This window comes from Ips typographus, linkage group LG2 (genome assembly GCF_016097725.1).
Source record: "Ips typographus isolate SLU linkage group LG2, UJ_Ityp_2.0, whole genome shotgun sequence".
NCBI lineage: Eukaryota > Metazoa > Arthropoda > Insecta > Coleoptera > Curculionidae > Ips > Ips typographus.
This window is the reverse complement of record NC_138423.1, coordinates 17,901,971-17,923,894: the sequence shown is the minus strand read 5'-3', so window position 1 is coordinate 17,923,894 and position 21,924 is coordinate 17,901,971. Positions and strand designations below refer to the sequence as shown.

The following is a 21,924-nucleotide window of genomic DNA, read 5'->3' as shown; positions in this document are numbered from 1 at the left end:
ATTATCGTTTCTTTCAAGACGGTCAAAGGACATTCTTCCCTTTCGACGTCTTTTAACAATTTTCTGTCTGTATTCAAGAAACAAGGCAGAAAAGGCAATTTCGCGTTACCAAAAGGGACGTAAAGCTGAACGCTGAAAGCCGTTTTCATAATACCGGCCTTTTCATAACGGATATTAAAGCTCGTAACGCAAAAGTGGAAATTTAAGCTTTGCTTATGAATATATTACAGTTACAGAGTTGAATATTTTAGCAGGGTAAAATAGAATTTGCTTTGAAAGGTCGTGTTATTGTTTCACCAGTTTTGTCATTAATTGATTCAAACGGTGTCAGAATAACAGTTACAAAACTTCATTATTGTTTAAATTAACTTTCAGAAATATGCAATCAGACAAACATATTATAACGCAACGCATTTAATTGTCTTTATTTGTTTGAATTTCCTCAAATATCCTACCTATTTTAACTCTTTTTGATACCTCTACCGAGCAAACCTAAATCTGAAGCGACTTTACCTTAAACGTTTTAAATTTAAAGAAGGATCTAAACGATCTCGAAATCCCAATTCGTATAAAATCCTTACTCCTGTGGGATTTTCTTGAAGGGGAAAAACGTATGCTTTTGATAAGCCGGTGGATTCCGTAAACTGGAATCACCTACAAATCTGAATAATCCGATTCTCATCGCAAAAAAAGTTTAGTGGTTTCTTTTTTAGTATTATAAACCCGTCGATTTTCCTTATCTTTTATATTGGCATGAGGATTAATTGAATTTAGAATAATAACGATAATAAAATGCCGTTTAATTTCCGCCAGGGTAATCGTTATAAAATTACTTTTCTTCGTTTCCGGAACGGAGTTTGCGTTTTTGTTTTTTCTGGAAGGGAGCGCAATCACGCAATTAAGATATTTGTTTCGGGGTTAGCTAGTGTCGTATCCGTGATTGATCACCCTTAATGTGTTTTTTTTTTAAAGAAAATCGGGTATAGTAATTATATTGAAGTAATGCGATTTGTTCGTTAAATTTAGGGACTAATTATTACGTCGACAGTTTGTGGGTAATATGTTTTAAGTTGTTAAAAAGAACCAAAATGAATGAATATTTTATCTGTAAAAAGTGCGGAATATATGTAAACAAACCATCCGATGTTGTTTAAGAATTATTACAGTTGTGGAAGAAGATTGCAAATTTTCCTAAAGAGAATATATTTATTAAAAGCTCCATTCGCTGGAATGACTTAAATGTTTCGCTTAACCATGTATTTTGTTTATTTATATTTTGCCTTAATTGTTGATAAAGAAAACGTAATTTGACTGTTGGCCAACTTTGCCTTAAATTCCTTACAACTTTCCCGTTTTACACTTTTTTTATATTTATCTTAATGACCGAGTTACGCTTAGTTGAACTTGTTTAGGGTCTTTTGCACCACTTTTTTGTGCTTTGACACAGTTTTTAGGGAATATTTTCCTAAGAAGGTCCTTTAGGGTAGAAGTGCGTGCCATATTGCAATTTTGTAGAGAGGGAATTGGGAAGGGTTATGACTTTTCTAGTATTTTAAGATTACGTGACATTTCCGCCATTTTGACATGTTTTAATATATGATTTGTTTTATTTCAACCAGTTTTTAAAAGGTTACGTGAACTTTTTCCCTGGCCATTTTGACTTGCCTTTTTTTACATTTTTTCTTTTCTGTTCTGTCAAAGTCACGTGACATACACAAATAGGCTTCACGAACAGTAAAAGCTTTACTGATTTCAGACAAATTAGACTTTCAAACTTTGACATCGATCAGTAAAGCTTTCTTACTGTTTTTGATACTTCATATGCTAGTTACTTTACCATGAAAATTTGCCCGGTAAATTACAAATACTGTGTTTCCGGCAGTTCAAGTTTTGATACCGCTTTTCTTCTTGACTGCACCAAATTTTGTAGTGTTTTCTTAGATTATTGGATAGGATCCTAATGACGATTCTAAAAATGTGCTTAAAACAGTAATTTTCTTACTCCAAGTGGGTTTTACAGGCGATTTTATCACTGACTGTTCTTTCAAACTGTGTTTCTTGCAGTTCAAACTTTCACACCCCTTTTTTTCTGGCTGTACCAAATTCTGTAGTATTTTTTCAGGTTGTTGGATAAAAAATTTAATGAGGATTTAAAAAATGTGCTTAAAACTATCATTTTCTCATTCCAAGTGGGATGTACAAGCGATTTTGTCCGGTCCGGTTCTTTCAAACCGTCTTTCTGACAGTTTATACTCTGGCAGCACTTTTCTCGCTTCTTGTGACCGCGCAATTTTCAGATCACAATTTTACTGATTGGTAATTTTGTTGCACCAAACCAGTTTTTCCTAAATAGCTCGAAAACGATGAAAGTTACGAGACCAAAAATGTTCCTAATCTCCTTAACTCAACACAGTGTTGTTTTGGTCACCCTGTACGCAATTTTTTAGGTAGAATTTGTTGTAGAATACCACTGGAAAAAGGAGCTCAAGAGGGTTAAACTGAGTGGTTCAACCTTCCTGAACTCCCAAAAATAACCGAGTTACAAAGTGTTCAAATTTCAAACCACAATTTCATCTGATTTGAAAATGTTTTGCATCAAACCAGATTTTGCTGAATTACTCGAAAACGGTGAAAGTTACAAAAAATTAAAAACAGAGGAAAAATGTTGATAAAGAACTGTTGAATCCAACCCTAGAAATTTAAATGTCGGTCAGTGCCGCTACCGCTACTATACAGGGAATACATGAAAAGTGTAGTAATTCAGATTGTTTGGCCACCCGGTACGCAAATTTTAAGATAGATCACGATAAATTTACGCCCATCACTAGCAATATTTCAAACTCGTGACTATAAAAATGCACACACCACACTAGTAATGTACTATGACGAAACTAGTTACGTAAAGTAAAACCTTAGTTACATCCTTTTTATGTTTGACAGAATAAAATATTGTAAACCCTTCTTTGAACAAACATACGCGAAACGTTAAAGTGGAAAGAATTCCATAAAGTACCTTTGCAGAGCAGTAATTACAGAAATAGTTCAGTGTTTGAAATCATGCGGGGCATTCGAAATAACTGCGATAACATGTCAGATTTTTCTAAGTAGTCGCCGGACATTTATCGACAGTAAACTACAAGAAGAGGTCGTTAATTAAGGCCAGTTTCACGTTTACTGCCTGGTTCTAAGCCTATTTATGTAGCGGACTTAATTTCTTTCGATGCTGTTTTGCCTCGAAACAGATTTATTTAATGGCGAGTGGCATGAACGCCAATTTGAAAATTTCGTTTTTCTAGCATCCGCGACGACATGTTTATTATGACTTTTTTACGCTGGGAAAAAATAAATTAGCCGAGCACACGATGCGGCTGTTTTGTATGGACATGGCGGCATTTCGTTCCAATTTTAAAGCCCTCCAAAGGGAGCTCAATTTTCTGCGCGAAACGAAATTCCTTTCGCATTCCCCAGTAGTGAGTTATGGCTGTAAAATTAAAAACGCTTCCGTTCTTGTTCATGCCAAGATTACTAAGTTTTTGGTGCAGTGTATAATAAACTTTTTCCGATTGTTTTAGCATTGAGTTTGATATCTCACAAACGTCGGCTTCTAAACATTATTCCTTTTAGAAGTTATTTGAATTTGCCTCCACGTCGGCCAGTGAGACCGGTTTTTCCGTATCGCCGATGCCTCCGTGCATAATTTAAAAGTTTGTTAAAACGCTTATATCCGAGCTTAATCGGCCGATTTACATATAAGGCTTTTATTGGCTTTTTATTGGCCAATTTCAGAAGGTGGGAATCGCTATTAAGCGCTACGTTTAGATGCGCGCTAAACGGCTAACCGACCGTAGAATCCGATTTCCGAGTGTAGATTTGTATGATTTTTTTTTCGAAAAATACGGAATTCGATTTATAATTGCTGAAATGTGAATTCCTGCATTTGAGTTGGCGAGTATTAATCTACAATAAAAATTCTCTAATAAAAACCAACTAGATGATTTTTGTTTTAACGAACTAAAAATAAAGTTAAGGTTATTAAAAACCTTCTTTTTAAGTCCCTTAAAACTACTATTTTCTAGCATTTCGTTTTTAAGCATAAAGGGTAATTTGAAACTTTTTAACCTTGTGTACTACCATTAATGGGTTTGCAGTTTTCTTGTACAGAATTAAATTTTGTTGAATTTGCTGAATTTTGTATGCTTCTGAGATGAGTCGTCTATACACTCAAAATATGTGATTACGACGTTTAACAAAACGCTAAATGTGACCAACTATGTTTAACAAACAGCTAAATCATTTCAATACATTTTCTACCCTTTTTGTGAAAATATTAGACCATTAGCCAGAACAATCATTTCTACACATTGTTTCACTTTGCTCTTAAAAATTTTGGGCAAATTAAACTTTTTGGGCACATTCATGTTTTTGTATTTTATGTTTTTCAATACGATAACATTTTAGTCTTTTTTTACTACTAAATAATTAAAATTCTGTGTGTTTTCAAACATAAACTACAAAAAGAAAAATCAATTTGCCGCAAAACCCCTATTGAATAAACTTTGATTGCAAATCTTCATACACACACTTTCATTTTTGGGTATAAGAAATAGAAATGTTAGTGAAGCAAAAAATGTGTCTACTGAACTAAATAGCTATTTATGTTTTACCTATACGTTATGAGTAGATAATACCTTGGAAACGGTGTAGGTTATAGTGCTCAAAACAACCTGAGGACATTATAGGCGGGCGTTATCATAACAGGCCCATTGTGACCCATCACAAGCTCCAATTCCGTGGCCCTGACAAAGCCTCCTTGCCGCAAAGCCTCCTTGGCCGGGTACCTTGATTATCTAAGGGGTTGATTACACTCTTACCCCAAAGCTCTTTTCTGATTGTCGCAAGTGCCGGGCACTGTGTGAGAAGTGTCCTGTGACAGACCCAGAATGTGCATGTGTCTTCTCATCTGACAGCGGCCCGTGAGAAGTCCTGTCACACATCTGAGGGCTTTTCTGGATAATTCCATCAAGGACTTCGACTTGTTCCTTGGAAAGAAGCCCATGAGACATCGCGACTGCCGCATGCCTACGGCCTCCTCCCAAGCAATATCGGATCTTTGCCAGAAGATACGGTACACAATGGCGGATCCGACCGCGCCGGCTAGTCCTACAATAGATTCGGGTTCTACGGTTCTCTCTTTGGAGCCACGAAGGGTCAACCTGTCCGCCTCCTCGTTTCTCCTAACACCGGAGTGCCCTGGAACCCAAGTAAGACGTATCTTGGCCATCCGCGTGTGCGACAAGAGTGTCTTCTTACACTCCAGCACCAGCGCAGACGTCGTTGAATCAGCTTTTAAGGCAGTCATTGCTGCCTTGCTGTTCGTACAGATAAATATATCCTTCCGGCGTAGCGGTGAGTTTAAAATGAACTCCCCGCATCGGATGATCGCGAAGATCTCGGCTTGGAAGATGGTACAGTGGCAGCCTAGAGGGAAGCTAAGCCTCGTCCCCGAAGTCGCACCATACACACCTGCCCCTGCCCCCGTCACGGTTTTGGATCCATCTGTAAAGCAGACGTCTCCATGCGATGGTAGGATAGAGTTTCGAGAGAATTCCCAGGCCTCCCTTTCGGGTACTACAAACTTTAGAGGTCCGCTGGACAAAAGCGTCGGAGGCACCCAATCCTGCTTCATCAACAGTTCCGGGCACTCCTTCAACGCCTCCCCCCAGCCCCCGAGATGACCCCACGATTCAGCTGAGTCTGTAATCATCATGCCAGTCTGTGGGCTGCCCTTTTTTAATATTAGCAATGGCATTTTTATTCTTTCATGCCATAAAAACTACGTATTCCTTACCTTAGGATGCTCTTGACTATTTAGGTAATAAACTTTCGTTAGCCTTTGCTGCAAAACACTCAAGACATACCAGTACTCAATGACTGGATGCTATAACAGTCCACTAAACACTGACGCCAAAATACGTCTAAAATAGAAGATATTTATTTAACTGTCATGTCAGAGATCGACACTAAAACGTCAAGTTCCACTTGCTCTCCCAGAAAATACGAACCAATATCAAGCAACAATCCTAAATGAAGACCATAAAAACGGAATGGCTTTGGTTTCGTAATAATAGAGTAATAAAAGAAAAATAGATTTGTCTTATAGTGAACGGGAATGCCCGTGGTGAAACCGAAAGCAGGAAAATGAAAAGAAATAAACGCGGAGCGTAAACTGAATACGAATTGATGTTAAGAAGTCGAAAGTGGAAGGTTCAGTTTAAGGCTACAACTTAATGATTTTTTCCGACGTTTTTCTATTAAAATATGCTTTAACGAGGTAGAAAAACGGTCATATTACTTTTAAAATAAAAAATGCTTGATATAGATTGTTCACGTAATTTTTAAATTTACTATCTATCATTTCTCGTGTTACCATTGACAAATTTCGGCTAGTCTCTTTTAAGACCTACAGAGTCAATTATTACATTATTATATTGTCTGTTTTATTTGAATCAAACTGATAAAAATCCTCACATTTACCAAAGAGGGCTTTCAAAACTTACAGTTTGTATAATGCTCTTAGCAAATTATTAATATTAATTTACTGTTTAAGCGCAATCAAACAGAACTGAGCTACTTAAGAATTTAAACACCTTCAGGATTTACAGCCCAAGCTGATTATGACATTTTTAGCATAATTGCAGGTGAACGGTTCAATAACACTAGCAAAAACAGGCCCTAACTGATATTGTCGGATGCGTGATCCATTAACAGTGTATAATTAATCATACTGGTTGTGGCTGTTTTTCACGTTGCTTAGAAAATGTCTAATTGAATGTAAATTAGCAGGTATGTATAGAAGATATCTAGTTGACGCAAATTAAAATTTCGATAAAATAAAAATTAATTAAAACATGCCAACAAAGATGATATTAAATAGATTTACACAAGTTTGTCTTCTTGGGATGATTAAAAATTAATAAATTCTATTCTATTAATATTTTGCGTGGATACTGGTAAATCTTTTTGATCGTTGGCAACAACGCAATTTTTCGCTTTAATTCGACAGATTCTGATTTTCAAACACAGGTGCTACCGTAATTCTAACAAGTTTGACAACATTGAACCATAAAATTTCCGTAATCCAGAATAGCAATTAATAATACCGCCGGAGACAATTTGTCCAGTTATCGGGAACGGCAATTGCCCTTTGTCCTCCGGTAGGAAATGGTCTCATCCAGGATTACAAAGTTCCGACAGTAGCGTTATCTTTTTTGCCCTTGGCTGGTTCTGTCCGGATTACGGTTAAACTTTTCCTGTTACTTTAAGCCCGAACCGGATTGTCGAATATATACGTTTGTTTTAAGATTAACGATCTACAATAAAAATAAGTTTTTCTGGCTTAAGATGACATTTTTTTATGTAATTCATTATCCATTAAATATTAAATCGATAAAGAATTGGAAAGAAAAGAAATTTGGTTACGCAAACCTTGGAATGTTGAAAAAAACATTAAACAACCTCAGTTTCCTACACTCAGAATACTGGACAAGTGGAAAACCAGGAGGGAAAAGGAGCAGGAGCAAAAGCTGGTTATTATTAAAAAAAGTCGATTTTAGCACACCAGCTTAATATTGATTCTATCTAATATGAATTCTAAAACACTGCAAAACTGGTAACATCAGTACGAAATAATCAATGGAGACTACTAAGGGTGCATCGTCGTTGTGAGAATCCAGTGGTAGTTTTTCAGCTAACTTATTTATTTCTTATAGAGCTAAACAAATTTTTAGTTGAAACGGAAAATTACGAATTACATCAGACAGGACTTGAGAACAAGAAAAGTAACATTGCAAAAAAATTACCAGCAAAATCGGAAACCATCATAGAAGTTTACCTGGATGAAAAAATGTGACTGATTTTGTGAATGTGATTAAAAGTTAAAATAAAGCAATCTAAAAGCCAAATCTAAGCCAGTACAACTGGAAAAGCAAAGAAAAACCAAATATCGAGAATAGCGCTCCTCATTGTTGGATGAATTTAATGAAAAAGCCAGCTCGATCAAAAAGAATCAAAAACACAGATTTTTCTCTAATATTCTCACTTTTTTCTGTACTATAAGAATGGGTTTTCTTTAAATGAAACAGATTTGGGAAGAACTAATTTGGTGAGACATAAAATAATCACACAGAAATAAGTACAGATTATAATCGTCACTGTCCAACCCCTGAAGTTCTCCTGTAGTAGTTGGTACTAAGAAAGATGGGACTACAAAATTTTGTATAAACCATAGAATAAAGAATGAGGTTACTAAAAAGGACAGCTACCTCTTAAAAATAGATGACACTTTGAAATCAAAGGGTAAACTTAAAATTTAACCAAAAGAACTGCAGCTTCTTCCGACAAATAGTTGAATACATGGGACATATCAAAAAGCGTAGGAACTGACCTGAAAGAACATAGCGCTATCTGTACCACCAGCTTTCTGCATTCTCACGACCCACACCCAATAAGCTAGGTGTTATTTTTATGGAGATTTTGGAAAGTTCAATGAATTTTCGTATTTTAAGTTGCCTAATACTGGTGAAAATCAAATTCTCCTTATCCCGACTAGGAGAAAGTAAATTCGTATTTGTGACAAGGCTGAAGACAATTATCTGGATAGTTTACTTAGGTAATGGTTCAGCCTTAAGATTATGTTTTATTATTATTTATTTGCAAACCAATAGCAATTATTTAAAGTAGATAGAAACACTGTTGGCGAGTTGATGTGGAAATATTTTGCAGTGATTCATCGGAAGAATTTTCCATTGATACTAACGATTTAAACCTGAGCCACATATTTCAAGTAGAGACGTTGGAGTTTGATGTAAAATGCACACAACTATTTAGAAAGGTGAGTATTTCAGTACTTTCTGCTTTGTTGAGACGTTAAAAAATGATTAAACAAAATTAGACCCTTCAATGTGATAAGAAGAATTCAATCACTCCACTGTAAGCTGGAAGCTTGAAAACTGGAAAATGTAGAAGAACAAATTCAGATCCAGGCTAAAATACAAACTGACAAAGTAGAATTTCTATTTTGCCTAGTAATTTTCCATTTTTTGCTACTAGTTAAGCACACAACCGTTGGCAAACAAAAATACCATTTTCCTCACCATATGACTTTTAGTACAATTTTAGTTAATAAATGAATGTCACTAGTTTCCTTGGAAAACAATGCCACCTTTTGTCTCAAGAAGAATACACTAGAGAGGTGCTTGTGTATGGTAATAGAAGAACTGGCTAAACTATGTTCAATCAAAAGCCTTCTACACTATTATCATAAAGAACTTTCCTGCTAAATGCAGATGCTAGTAACACTTATGTGTGGTGACAAAACCAAGATTGTGGAGAACGAGTAATTGATTTTAGCCGTAATGAAAACAGTCGAGTATTTTCACAAATATCTGCATGGACAACGATTTAAACTAAGAAAAGTAATGCTTTCTTGAAATGAGTGTTTTAATTTAAAAATCCCGAAAAACAAAGCTTGATTGCTACCACAGACTGCTACAAAGGCTTTATGAATCTGACGTCCAACTTGATAACAAAAAAGGACGTTTACACAGAAGCACGAATATCAAATCTGGATTTTATTCAAAATCACTGGAAATGGCTTGAGGTAGCTGAATTTGAAAAGCCTTTTCGAAGAGTAGCTTTGAAAAACGACATTGCGTGGATATCCCCAACGCTGCACAGATATTGGGCATTATAAAAGACTTACTAAAAAAATTTAGATATGGAAAAGAAGAGCGGCCACCAAAAAATAAGTTTATAAGGTATTGCAGGAAATCCAAAGTAGAATTGGTGGTACAAGTATTATAATATGGTTTAGTTATGAATTTAATTCTTTTTTTTTAGACGACAGGATTTAATTTAGATCTAATCAATAACCTACACGAATATTTCAGAATGTACATCTAGTGCAATATTAGTTTCAGGCACCATCCTCTTGAACGTTTTGACCGGCTTTCAAAAAACACTTTTTTAAGTTTATGTCTAACTCTAAACAAACCAAAAAAAGCGTGCGTATGCACACATATAAAAATATCTCGACTCAATCTAATAAAATCGGGACCCGTAAAAGCTTTCTGAACCGATAAGATCTTAACGACAGGAATTTTTGATCCGCAGCAGTTTTCCCGAACCGAGAAAAAGTCGTTAAGTAGGAAAAACAAGGAAAAGAGCCCGATATGTCATGCTTAGGGCGGATTAGCGACCTCCTCGATGGGATTTCAGTTTTAAAGTTCGCCTTTCCTCTGATTTCGAACGCTCCCCGTAATCTTTATGGAGAATAAGCTTTATTGACGCTTTAGGGAGGCAGATTTCTTGGATATTTTTATCACTATCGCTTATTCTTTAAAAATTACGTTCACATAGGCTGTCCCAAATTGTACGTGATACATTTTTTATGTTATTCAGTAAAATTAAGATTGAGATGCCTTGCAAATAAATTTCAGTTACAGAATTGACATATATGCGGTAGCAGTTTATAGCTGAGGTTACTCCACAAATTTACAACAGACAAGTTGTAAGATTTTATTTGTTAGTACCTGCATTGTAGTTTCTGCATCGCTTCTTTACTTAATTAGTTTTCTCAACGATTCCAGTCTTTTCACATTACTTTAGTAAAATCGGTAGATTAAAATCAGCTTGAAAGCCACTGCAAAAAGTAAAATAACCCACATCAGACAAATAATCAGATCATCACTTACTCAATCAGCTAATTAAAGTGGGTATACCCGAGTAGACGATTATCGATTTATAAGTAGGTACTTCTCTTTGTGGCTGGTGAGTATTCAAAATACCGTAAGCAACCATTAAATCTGTTGTAAGTAGGAAATTCTACGCTAATTAAATTTATCCAATTATTACTTATAAAAGGCGGTTGCTACCGTTAAGTCTATGTCACTTTTTGCTTTTAAGCAGATCTAGATGAGACTAAAATAAACTACAGTCCAAATCAAAGACTTTACCTATGTTATTAATAATGTAACTGAACATAATAGAAAACAATTTCTACCAGACACATTCAAATTGATTTGATAGAAGACATCTGTTTTTGTTCACTTGCTGATACCAGTAATACGAATCTTTGGGAGTTCTGGTCCTATCTGGGCTATCAAAATCCACTTGCACCAACCCGAGCTTTTGCCTAAAACCAAATCTCACTAATTTATTGGGAGGGAAATTTGTAGGACATACTGGTATCCATGACTCCATTCCAAATTATCCAGAACACTCCATACAGTATAAGCAATCACATTGACGTTATCCTCGTAAATAGCGTCTAAAAGAGCACTCAAATATTGCTGGAAATAGTTATTCTGAAAGTTTGTATGTCATGTTAACTAATTCATATTTACTTGAATGTAATTTATGCGGTCTTGATCTTGTATACCAGCATTGGTGACGTTTTGAGCCCATCCATTTTCAGTTACGACAATTTCCGGTTGTCCAAAATTGTTGTAAATGTAGTTCAACAATTTTCGGAAACCTTCGGGTACCTGATGCACCCAGTCTACAGCACTAGGCCATGAAGGGTCAACTGAGTTAATAACTCCTACAAAAATGTTAAGATGTTCTTCACATATAGTGTTGGTTTGTATGAAGTAGCTTTAGGACAAACTAACGCCATCCTAACAAAAATTAAAACAATGTATATCACCTTGATCAGAGTAATAGGTGACATTATGTGGATCTATCATTTCAGTGTAGTCGTTTTGATGCTCAACAAAATAAGTGGCGTATCTACAATAACATGATTAGGTTTAGGAGTAAGCTTGAGCTAAATAACTAGTACTAACGAGTTAACACTGTAGAAGTCTGAAGTTCCTTTAATAAAATCAATTTCTTCTTCAGTCAATGTTGGCAATCTTGAAGAAGTAAAACCTTCTAGCCTGCTTCTCGCGTCTACTATGTTGATCACTTGTTCAGGCCAATTACCTACATAGATTGGATGAGCGTATAATCCCATCTGAAATCCGAAAATTGCTTAGTAATTTCAAAAACAAAATGGTTTAGTATACATACAAAGAAGTCTAATTCACGCTGAACAGCCTTAACATTCGGTTCTGTGTCTGATACGGGTTCAAACCAAGGACTGTCTATTACAATGGATACTTTACCTAAAATGTAATTTTTTTACAAGTAAAAGTAGTGCTAACATTTTTACTTTTGGTCTAATGAGAGTGAGAATTATATTATTAGATAATTGTTAGCAACTTACCACCTTGTAAAGTTCTAAACTCGTCATCATACACATGATAAGCCTTGGCATGAGCCAATAGAGTAACGTAGGCACACTTGTAAATACCTTCTCCAAGGTGTCTATATCCCGGTGCATGATATCCAGTTCCATATCTAGTACACACCTTTTTGGATAATATTTCGATACAAAAGTGAAAAAGCAATAACTCACCCCAACACACAATAAGAATGGGGTTCATTTACAGTAATCCAGTTTTTAACAATATCTCCAAAAGCTTCAAAACAAAATCGGGCGTAGGCGGCAAAATAGTCGGCAATCACCACGTTTTGCCATCCACCCAATTCGTGTAAAGGTAACGGTAAATCCCAGTGGTACAGAGTGACGTAGGGTGTTATATTAGCTTCTACCAAAGCCTAAAATTCAAATACGTAATCACCTTCAAAGTCTTCTGTAAATCACAGATTTGTTCGTAGTTTGTGATTGGTCAAAAAACAGTGCTGTGATTTTTGTGGCTAACCTCTAACAATGATCGGTAATATGCCACTCCTTCCGTATTTACAGTCATATTGTTGGCTAATCCATCGGGGAAAATTCTGCTCCACGAGATAGAGAACCTGTAATGGTTTACACCCAAATTTTTCAGCAAATCTACGTCTTCACGCCATTTATGGTAAGAATCGCAGGCCACGTCTGCCGTATCTTGGTTCTCAATTTTTTCCGGATACGTGTGCATCCACCTTTGAATGGACAAAAAAATTAAGTTGGTTTAATTAAAAAAAAAAACAGTTTGAACCCTCAAAATTTGTATTGGGTAACGTTACTCGAGTTTTGGTTAACAAATGCTTGATCAAATGCATACATTTAAGAGGTCACACTAAATATCCAAAAAAAAATTAGGTAAATCTTTTCATTTGTAAGCTTTCAAGGGTTTTGAGATTAAAAATAAAGTAAGTGACTTACCAATCCCACATGTTTTCACCCTTACCGCTCTCATTCCAAGCACCTTCAATTTGAAAAGCTGCGGTGGCTACGCCTAAAGAAAATCCTTCGGGGAACGTCCGGTTACTTAGGGGGTAATCACCTGCAACCCTATCTTTTACAATAAAACAGCATTCAAAATTTCCTATTTTGCACTTACAATGCTGTAAAACAGATGATTACCGTTGAAACTAATTGTAAGAGGCTCATAATGTTTATTAAACACGTCACCAGATACTAAAATGATTGAAAAACAATCAGGAATTAATTATAATGTGTTGTATCTACTTCAAATAATTTTATATAAAAAACACTTCAGGTTATCACCCATTAACGTTGAGTGTCGATTAGGACAAAATAAGTACCTTAAGGGTTTCAATAAACCAAAATTTTCACCAAGCATTGTTACTGAATCAGCTACTGATTAATCATAAGAACCAACCTTTTGGTAGTAGCATCACCAATGATGCTGAAATTGTCAAAAGTGGTCTAATTGCATAGAAATAGCAATACTAAGACTATAAAAATACACTTCATAACAACATGATTTATTACTTTATTTCAACAAAATTAATTCTCATCAGTAAGACGTCTATTTTTGATCACATTCTGAAGCCAGTAGTACGAATCCTTGGGGGTTCTAGTCCTCTCAGGATCGTCAAAGTCCACCCTAACCAGCCCGAGCTTTTGCCTGAAATTACCACTGCATTTTACCAAGGAAAAGAATATTTAAATAAAAATTACTGGTATCCATGCGCCCATTCCAAATTATCCAAAATACTCCAAACTGTATAACCGGTTACGTTGACATTGTCCTCGTAGATGGCATCAAGGAGAGCACTCAAATATTGCTAGATTTTAATTTTAATTAAACTGCATAGTGAATAGTGACATGAAAATTTACTTACTTCAATGTAAGTAATTCGGTCTTGGTCCGCAAGACTAGCAGTGGTGATGTTTTGGGCCCAACCATTTTCAGTTATAATGATTTCCGGTTGACCATAAGTGTTGTAAACGTAGTTTAGCAGTTTACGGAAACCTGCAGGGACTCTGTAAACCCAATTGACGTCACTAGCCCACGAAGGGTCTCCTGAGAATATCGCTCCTATAATTTATTTAAATCTAGTTTAGAGCGAAAAAATGGTGAATTAGTTTACCTTGGTCAGATAGAAACGTTACATTGTTAGGGTCAATCATTTCGTCGTAGTTGTTTTGATGTTCTACAAGATACGTGGCGTATCTGAAATTGTAAAAGGTAGTACCAGTTAAAATATGGTAGTACCCAGAAAACTGCAAAACCAATGTAATCTATAGTTTGCATATAATTTTTATGTAACACAAATTCTCTTTAAAGCCCTCCAGAAATAACTTATTCTGCTGTTTGCTAATGTGGTTTCTCCTTCAGCTTGCAAGGAGTTATTAAAAATTCTCCAAGTTTCTAAGCATCTCGATAAGTGCCTAAATCACTTTTACTTTAAAAAGTCAAAGTTTCTTGTGTTTGATAAAATAAACACGTAGCAGCAATATAATCTATTGCGTTTAAAATCGTTCACCACGGATCAAGAACCCATAAGTTGTGAATGTGACAGAGAATGTGCAAAACTGACAAAACAAAAATCAGCCTAAGCGATCCTAATAAAAAAAATACTAACGTGTTTAAGCTATAAAAATCTGAAGTTCCTTTAATAAGTGCAACTTCTTCGTCTGTAAACTTGGGTAGTCTAGAAGTAGAAAATCCTTCCAACTTGCTCCGCTCGTCTACAATTTGTATCATTTGTTCCGGCCAATTTCCAATATAAACTGGATGCGCAAACACTCCCAACTGTCAGTTTACTAAAAGTTAAATTTAACCTCGAGTTGTGTTAAATTTGACTTACGAAAAACTCCCTGAGACGACTAACAGCCTCAATGTTTTCTGTTGTTTCGCTTACAGGCTCTAACCATGGACTGTCAATAACAATAGAGACCCTTCCTGTAATGAAATGGAATATTAGACGTTGGAAACTTTAAGATGGTTCGGCTACCTCCTTGTGATGCCCTAAACTCATCGTTGTAAATGTGATAAGCTTTGGCGTGAGCTAATAGTGACACGTAGGCACATTTGTAAAAACCTTCGCCAGCGTGCTGAAAACCAGGAGCATGTTCACCAGTTCCATATCTAAGCAACAAAAAAGAGAATACGTGATTTTGCAAATCAGAAATAAATTTCATGTGAACAATTTACCCTAAATAGCAATAAGTATGTGGTTCATTGATGGTCATCCAGTTTTTGACTAAATCTCCAAATTCGCGGAAACAAACTCGGGCGTATTCAGCAAAATGGTCGGCAATAGCTTTATTTAGCCATCCGCCCAATTCGTGTAATGGTAATGGCAAATCCCAATGATAAAGTGTAACGTATGGAGTTATGTTAGCTTCCAGTAATGCCTAGAAAATAACATAAAGAAGAATAGAGTTTAACTTAACTTTCATGCTTGTATTTTAATATGTAGAGTGGGAAAGTTTTAATTAAAGAATTCATAGTTACTTAAGTCACAAATAACTTATTTATTACTTTCAGATTATACTGATTTTTCTGATTAGTCACATCACAAAATACCGCTAAAAAAGACACAACAATTTACTCACCTCTATTAAATTTCTGTAGTACGTTACTCCTTCTTGATTAAGGGTAAAATTGTTAGCCAAACCATTTGGAAAAATTCTACTCCACGATATAGATAATCTATAATGATTTGCACCTAAATTCTTCAGTAATTCAACGTCTTCCCGCCATTTATGGTACGAATCGCAAGCGACGTCTCCTGTAGCTCCAGTTTCAATTTTTTCTGGATAATTGTGCATCCACCTTCAAAAATTTTTATCGTTTATGTCATTCAGTCAGATTTATGCTAATACAAACCCTTTATTTCGGAGAAAAATTAAGTAACATTTTAATACCTTTTAAAAAAATTATATGATACAGGGTGAAAACATACAGACAAATTTTGAAAACAAATGCCAGATTAAAATGCTAATCAAAAGAATCCTTCAAAACTATCTTAGAAAGCTTTTGCAGACAAATGTGTACAAGGCAAAAAATTTTTTATTGTTTTCATCATCTACCACCAAAAGTGTATATTGAAGAAAATGTAAATAATGAGGAAGAAAAGTACTTTTTGCACATTTGTACCGTAAATAACGATTGAAATTTTTTAATTTCTTTAACAATTACTTTACAATTATCACAGTTTTTATTAAAATCGCCCTCTACATTTATGCTGTTTTTTTTTATTTAATATTAGGTAAATCATTTACCAGTCCCATATTTGTTCGCCCTTTCCACTCTCATTCCAAGCTCCTTCAATTTGAAAGGCCGCTGTGGCTGCCCCAAAACTAAAACCTTCCGGAAATAATTGACTACTTATTGGATAATCGTCACATGCAACTCTACAAATATTAAAATTAAAAATTATTGCTACAATGAATAGTTAATATATGAAAACTTACAATGTTGCACTAAATAACAAACACGATAAAATTCTTAACATACTGAATGACATAGATTATAGTCGTTTAAAAATTGAAATAGTTTGAGGGGTAGAAATGCAATTGTTTTTATATTATGTTGATGTATGATAAATTATTAAAAACACTTTACTCTTATCTTGTTTGGAAAATTAAAACTCTTAAGTATTAGGTGAGTACATAAGTGTCCACATAATCTGGACTTAGTACATTCAAATCGATTAGCGGGTTTGGTACCTACTGAATATGATGCAAGTCACTTTGCTTATTGTGTTGCTGCTGAACGTAATTAGCGAGTAAGTTATGTCTTAAATAAACAATTTAAAGTGTTTTCCAAGTGTTGTTTTTTTCGTAGATCGCGTGCGGATTCGTCCAGTTTTACGTACAATAACAAGTACTTTCCCGAGAATTTCAAATTTGGAGTGGCTACCGCCGCTTATCAAATCGAGGGCGGATGGAACGAAGATGGAAAAGGAGTAAGTCATTTAGGTTATAACTTTTTTCCATTAAAATGATATACTCTGATAAACACAGTCACAACTCTGGCCTTACTGCGGTCATAGTAGGTACAACGTTCGAACTGTATGCTGCGGCCAATCAACTATGATTGAGATGCAAATTTCAGCCTACTACATAAACAACATAGTCCATAATCATCAATAAATCAAGAACAAAATGTTTAGTCATTTTCAGAACTCTCTGAAAACAGCACAAATAATATAATTATATTTTCTTATTTTAGTGCTCAGAATCTAGAGGTTGAAGAAAAATTACACAGTTTTGCATATTTAAACATTACTGTAGGATCAATACTTGTGTTATTAGTAACATCAATGTGCAGCTTTTTGCTTACTGATGCGCTATAGTTTTATTTCGTATATTCGTGCATTTAAATCAAAATAAAAAAAAACCTGACTACTAGGAAAATCTATGGGATTGGTATACCCACACCTATCCAGAAAGAATCAAGCTGAATTACACTGCAGACAAAGCCTGCGACAGTTACCACAAATGGCAGGAAGACGTCCAAATACTAAGCGATTTAAAAGTTAACCACTACAGAATGTCATTGTCTTGGAGCAGAATTCTGCCCAATGGTACCGTTAATAATATCAACCAAAAAGGAGTGGATTACTATCTAAATCTGCTCAAGGTACTAAACTAGGTTCACACCATCTAGAATTTTTTTTACTTTATATTTTGGTTGAATAAGGCTTTACATGAGAGCAACATTGAACCCATGGTGACTTTGTACCACTGGGACCTACCAATTGCGTTCCATGAAATGGGTGGATGGCAAAACCCCTTAATCAGCGACTATTTTGCTGAATATGCACGTTTGTGTTTTAAACTGTTTGGAGATTACGTTAAAACTTGGATTACCATTAACGAGCCTCAGTCCACTTGTTTGGATGGGTAAAATGTCATCTTTACTCGTTCAATGTTCATCCTAAATTAGATGCAATTCTCTAGGTATACGAAAGGAGCCAAAGCTCCAGGATACACTAATGCAGGAGAAGGTTTGTACCATTGTGCCTACGTTCACCTGCTAGCACATGCTAAAGCTTACCATATTTACGATGAGGAGTTCAGAGCAACTCAAGAAGGTTAAATTCCAGTATAAAATAGAAAAGCTTGGAAATATAACTAATTTAACTTCAGGAAGAATTTCCATAGTTATTGATTCTGGATGGGCTGAACCGGCTACAGACAGTGAAGACGACGTCGTCTCAGCTCAAATTGAAAGAGAATTTGTGGTAAGTTTAGCTTATATTAGCTAGTTATTTTTTGATTTAGGCTTATTATTTCTAGTTGGGAATATATGCTAACCCAATTTACCTAGGCAATTGGCCTGAAATTGTCATTCAATATGTTGGAGAACGTAGTGCATTGGAAGGTTTTCCTAAATCTCGATTACCAGAATTGTCAGCTGATGAAATTAGCTTTATTAACGGTACCTCAGACTTCTTCTCCTTGAATACGTATGTATTTCTCTGCTATTGTATAGGGTGTTCAATGATATTATTTTGCTACTCACAAAATGTGTCATGTCAATAAGTAGAGTCCGGATTAAAAAGGACTAAAATCGTGAAAAAAAGCGCTTAATAATCAAAATTAAACTAAACTAAATTAAGCACAAAAAGAAGAAAGAAGCAAAAAAAGCATTAAAATATCTCTCAAATGACGTGGTTTTGGCTAAATCGTTCACATTAGATGTCAAAGGTTGGTTGCTTTTATTATTTACAAAAAGCAAAATTCCTAGAAATCCGGACTCTATCAATAAGTTACCGATGGTTTCAGTCTAATTTGTGACACTCTGTATATCAAATGTGTTTAGTTTAATTGATTATTTATTGTTTTATAGGTATTCAACCAACTACATAACGTCTGGCAATAAAGTCAATGAAAGTATTGGAGAACCTAGCTATTCTCTTGACAAAGGTAAATCTCGAATAATTACAAATAGTAATTAAATAAAAAAATAAAACTTGACAACATACTAAATGACTGTTTCAAGTTTACGTGAGTAAAATCCAATTTTAAGGAACCATTCGATATTTTATCAGTCACCAATAAATTAAAATTTAGATGTACTTTTATTGCAACTGTGTGATTAATGTAGGAACCAGTTCATATGCAGATGCTTCGTGGCCTTCCGATGTAGCGTGGGTTCGTTTGGTGCCGTGGGGTTTCAGGAAGCTCTTAAAATACGTTTACGAGCATTTTAATCATCCTGAAATATTTGTCACTGAAAATGGCTGGGCGGACTTGGATGGTACTGTAAATGACACCAATCGAATAACTTACGTTGAGGTAAGCGACCTTATTAATTCAAATAATTAATTCAAGAAAGGAGCGACTGCTTGATTGTCTACATGAACTTCTACTCAAAGGTAAACTGTACAAAAATTCAATTTCAGCAATATTTAAGCGCTTTACTTGATGCATATTACGAAGATGGCGTTGAAGTAACCGGATATACGGTGTGGAGCTTGATGGACAACTTTGAATGGACCAATGGATATACGTAAGAATGTTTAACTGATAGAGTACATTAAAACTAATAATTTTTTAGGCAAAAATTAGGACTGGTTAATGTAAACTTTGAAAGTGATGACAGGGAAAGAACACCTAAGGAATCTTACTACTGGTATCAGGATGTTATTAGTAGAAGATGTCTTGTAGAGAATTGTGTAAACTAAATAGATATCTACTGTTGATTTTATGAAAAAAATTCACTGTATAACAGAACTACTATATTGACAATATTCTGAACTATTCACTTTATTTTTTAGGGGGTTAATTCACACTTATTTAAACCACTTGATCTATTGAAAAGATATTGATCTTATCTTTTTGTAACAGAAATCACTCCTGGTATTTTTTTGGAGGAACACTTGAGTTGGGGTGAAATTCCTTCAAAGAACACTTTAAAGAATCCGAGAATTCCAGGTTTTTCGACCACCCATCGGACTCAAAACAATTTCTTCGGCATCGCAGCAAATTGTCCTGTAGTGCGGAGATAGAGAACGTGACGTGCGGTGAGATTAAAAAGAACAGTACATAACTGACTGTAAGTAGAATAGTAATTGTTTTTTGAATTCAGAATGTTTTTGGACTCATACATAAGGGTATTGTGCAAGTGTAATATCAATCTTGTATTTTGCCCTAGAAGATAATTTTATACAATAGGTTAGATTAGGTTTATGCGTTGGCCTAATACAACGTTTTGGCATCCCTATATTTCTTGTTTTTGTTGAATTTAAATTCTAAATTCATTTATTATTTTATTTTGTGGTTTGATACTAGGAGTGATTTCTTGTGAATTAAAAATGTCAAACACAAACAGGCCTTCTTGTGCCGTTGGAGAGAACTGGGACGGCAGTCAGAAATCTGTTCAGGAAAGTGAAGTGGACATTATTATGCAAATTAACAAATAGAACCCATTTCTCTCCAGGCCAGGACAAGAAAGGTCACTTAGTGTAAACCATAACACTATTTTAAACTGAAGCATCTCAAATATGTTTATTTTTAGTAAAAAGTCATTTTAGTGCAGGTTTTAAATTTTGTTAAAGTCAGACAAACTAATTAACGTTTTTATTGCATTAACAAATAAATAAAATCAAAAAACTTTATTCTACCACTTCCCAAGGTTTCTCAGGACGTTCAACGTCCCAGGGTTCTGCTTTCTTGAATTGTGGCGGCTCCATCAATTTAACTCCATTATCTTCCAGTGCTTTCAAAAATTTTGCGACTTTCCCATCTTCATAAGTAGGAACAATATTGCAACTGATTTCAGTTAAGCCAGTTTGAAGGCACCGAAAAGCTAAAATCTATAAAAAAAGACAGTTTAGTACCAAAAATTAAAATATTGTGGAATTTTTACCCGTCCAAGGTTAATAAATGCTGAAGTGTCTTTAGTACGATAGAGATGCTTTTTAACGCACCACTCTGAGGTGCTTGCACGTAACACCTCGCCGTTTTCAAAGTGGTTAATGCTAGCTGTAACATGGCGTCCTGAGATATTTAAAACTAATCTGGAAAAATTTGTTATTTAAATAAAAATAAGTAAAAGATGGACAAACATTACTTGTGCCAATAGGTGTATTCTCCAGGTTTTTCTACATGGTAACCATTGGGCTTGTAACCTATTCTCATTCTTTCCAAGTTCCTAGGATTTCGATTGACAAAAGTGGTGTTCACACTTAAATTACTTTCCAACACACTAGTACTGGATAGTTGCCTCATTTGATTGATGGGTAAGAAAAAGGCTCTACTTTGAAAAGACATGCTCTTTTGGGGGTATCTGAAAATAGTTTTGAAAGTATTTACTAGTTTATTTGGTTTCAAACACAACTAAAATGTGTTATTATCTATTGACAACTTACCCGTTCACAAAACTTTAAAAATTAAGCTGAACGCAGGTTACAATAGTTTAGTGCAATAATTACAATTTAAATCATTAGAATTGTCTTTAATTTAAATCTAATATATAATAATCTAATGTTGACAAAATGAATATCTAAAATGTAAGGTTAGGTTTAGGTATGCTTCTTCTTTTGAATTGAAAGACAGAATAGCTTTCTCTCTTTCGCTTTACAATTAAAGAATCATTATGCTCTTCAATGCCCCCTTGGTTGTCAGTATCTAGCCAATTCCTCATTTAGAAAAATTAATTAAAATCTAAAAAA

The 21,924-nt window shown here is 35.0% G+C and overlaps 5 protein-coding genes across 5 annotated transcripts; 1 reads left to right on the top strand and 4 right to left on the bottom strand.

Annotated features, from left to right (window-relative positions):
- Positions 1 to 4,616: 4,616 nt before the first annotated feature.
- Positions 4,617 to 6,360, bottom strand: LOC145724988 (uncharacterized). Its single transcript, XM_081973506.1, has 2 exons — positions 5,311 to 6,360; positions 4,617 to 5,250 (listed from the first exon to the last, which is right to left on the bottom strand). The coding sequence occupies exons 1-2, from the start codon at positions 5,807 to 5,809 to the stop codon at positions 4,868 to 4,870; spliced, it is 882 nt and encodes a 293-aa protein (XP_081829632.1). The 5' UTR covers positions 5,810 to 6,360; the 3' UTR covers positions 4,617 to 4,867.
- Positions 6,361 to 10,995: 4,635 nt separating this feature from the next.
- On the bottom strand, positions 10,996 to 13,536 carry LOC145725698 (myrosinase 1-like). The gene is made up of 11 exons (XM_081974552.1): positions 13,386 to 13,536; positions 13,208 to 13,336; positions 12,765 to 12,984; positions 12,458 to 12,660; positions 12,266 to 12,399; positions 12,070 to 12,164; positions 11,844 to 12,013; positions 11,705 to 11,787; positions 11,403 to 11,599; positions 11,242 to 11,348; positions 10,996 to 11,191 (listed from the first exon to the last, which is right to left on the bottom strand). Exons 1-11 carry the CDS (start codon positions 13,433 to 13,435, stop codon positions 11,056 to 11,058), a joined length of 1,524 nt encoding a protein of 507 aa, XP_081830678.1. The 5' UTR covers positions 13,436 to 13,536; the 3' UTR covers positions 10,996 to 11,055.
- A 216-nt stretch (positions 13,537 to 13,752) lies between these two features.
- LOC145725699 (myrosinase 1-like) lies at positions 13,753 to 16,873 on the bottom strand. Its single transcript, XM_081974553.1, has 11 exons — positions 16,715 to 16,873; positions 16,523 to 16,654; positions 15,854 to 16,073; positions 15,450 to 15,652; positions 15,250 to 15,383; positions 15,103 to 15,197; positions 14,878 to 15,047; positions 14,383 to 14,465; positions 14,134 to 14,330; positions 13,970 to 14,076; positions 13,753 to 13,916 (listed from the first exon to the last, which is right to left on the bottom strand). The coding sequence occupies exons 1-11, from the start codon at positions 16,765 to 16,767 to the stop codon at positions 13,796 to 13,798; spliced, it is 1,515 nt and encodes a 504-aa protein (XP_081830679.1). The 5' UTR covers positions 16,768 to 16,873; the 3' UTR covers positions 13,753 to 13,795.
- LOC145725701 (myrosinase 1-like) lies at positions 16,874 to 20,008 on the top strand. Its single transcript, XM_081974554.1, has 11 exons — positions 16,874 to 17,028; positions 17,088 to 17,208; positions 17,655 to 17,885; positions 17,946 to 18,148; positions 18,206 to 18,339; positions 18,395 to 18,489; positions 18,545 to 18,714; positions 19,098 to 19,174; positions 19,356 to 19,546; positions 19,654 to 19,760; positions 19,809 to 20,008. The coding sequence occupies exons 1-11, from the start codon at positions 16,979 to 16,981 to the stop codon at positions 19,933 to 19,935; spliced, it is 1,506 nt and encodes a 501-aa protein (XP_081830680.1). The 5' UTR covers positions 16,874 to 16,978; the 3' UTR covers positions 19,936 to 20,008.
- An 807-nt stretch (positions 20,009 to 20,815) lies between these two features.
- mRpL18 (mitochondrial ribosomal protein L18) lies at positions 20,816 to 21,909 on the bottom strand. The gene is made up of 4 exons (XM_081974556.1): positions 21,622 to 21,909; positions 21,324 to 21,539; positions 21,120 to 21,270; positions 20,816 to 21,066 (listed from the first exon to the last, which is right to left on the bottom strand). The coding sequence occupies exons 2-4, from the start codon at positions 21,521 to 21,523 to the stop codon at positions 20,866 to 20,868; spliced, it is 552 nt and encodes a 183-aa protein (XP_081830682.1). The 5' UTR covers positions 21,524 to 21,539; positions 21,622 to 21,909; the 3' UTR covers positions 20,816 to 20,865.
- Positions 21,910 to 21,924: the final 15 nt, after the last annotated feature.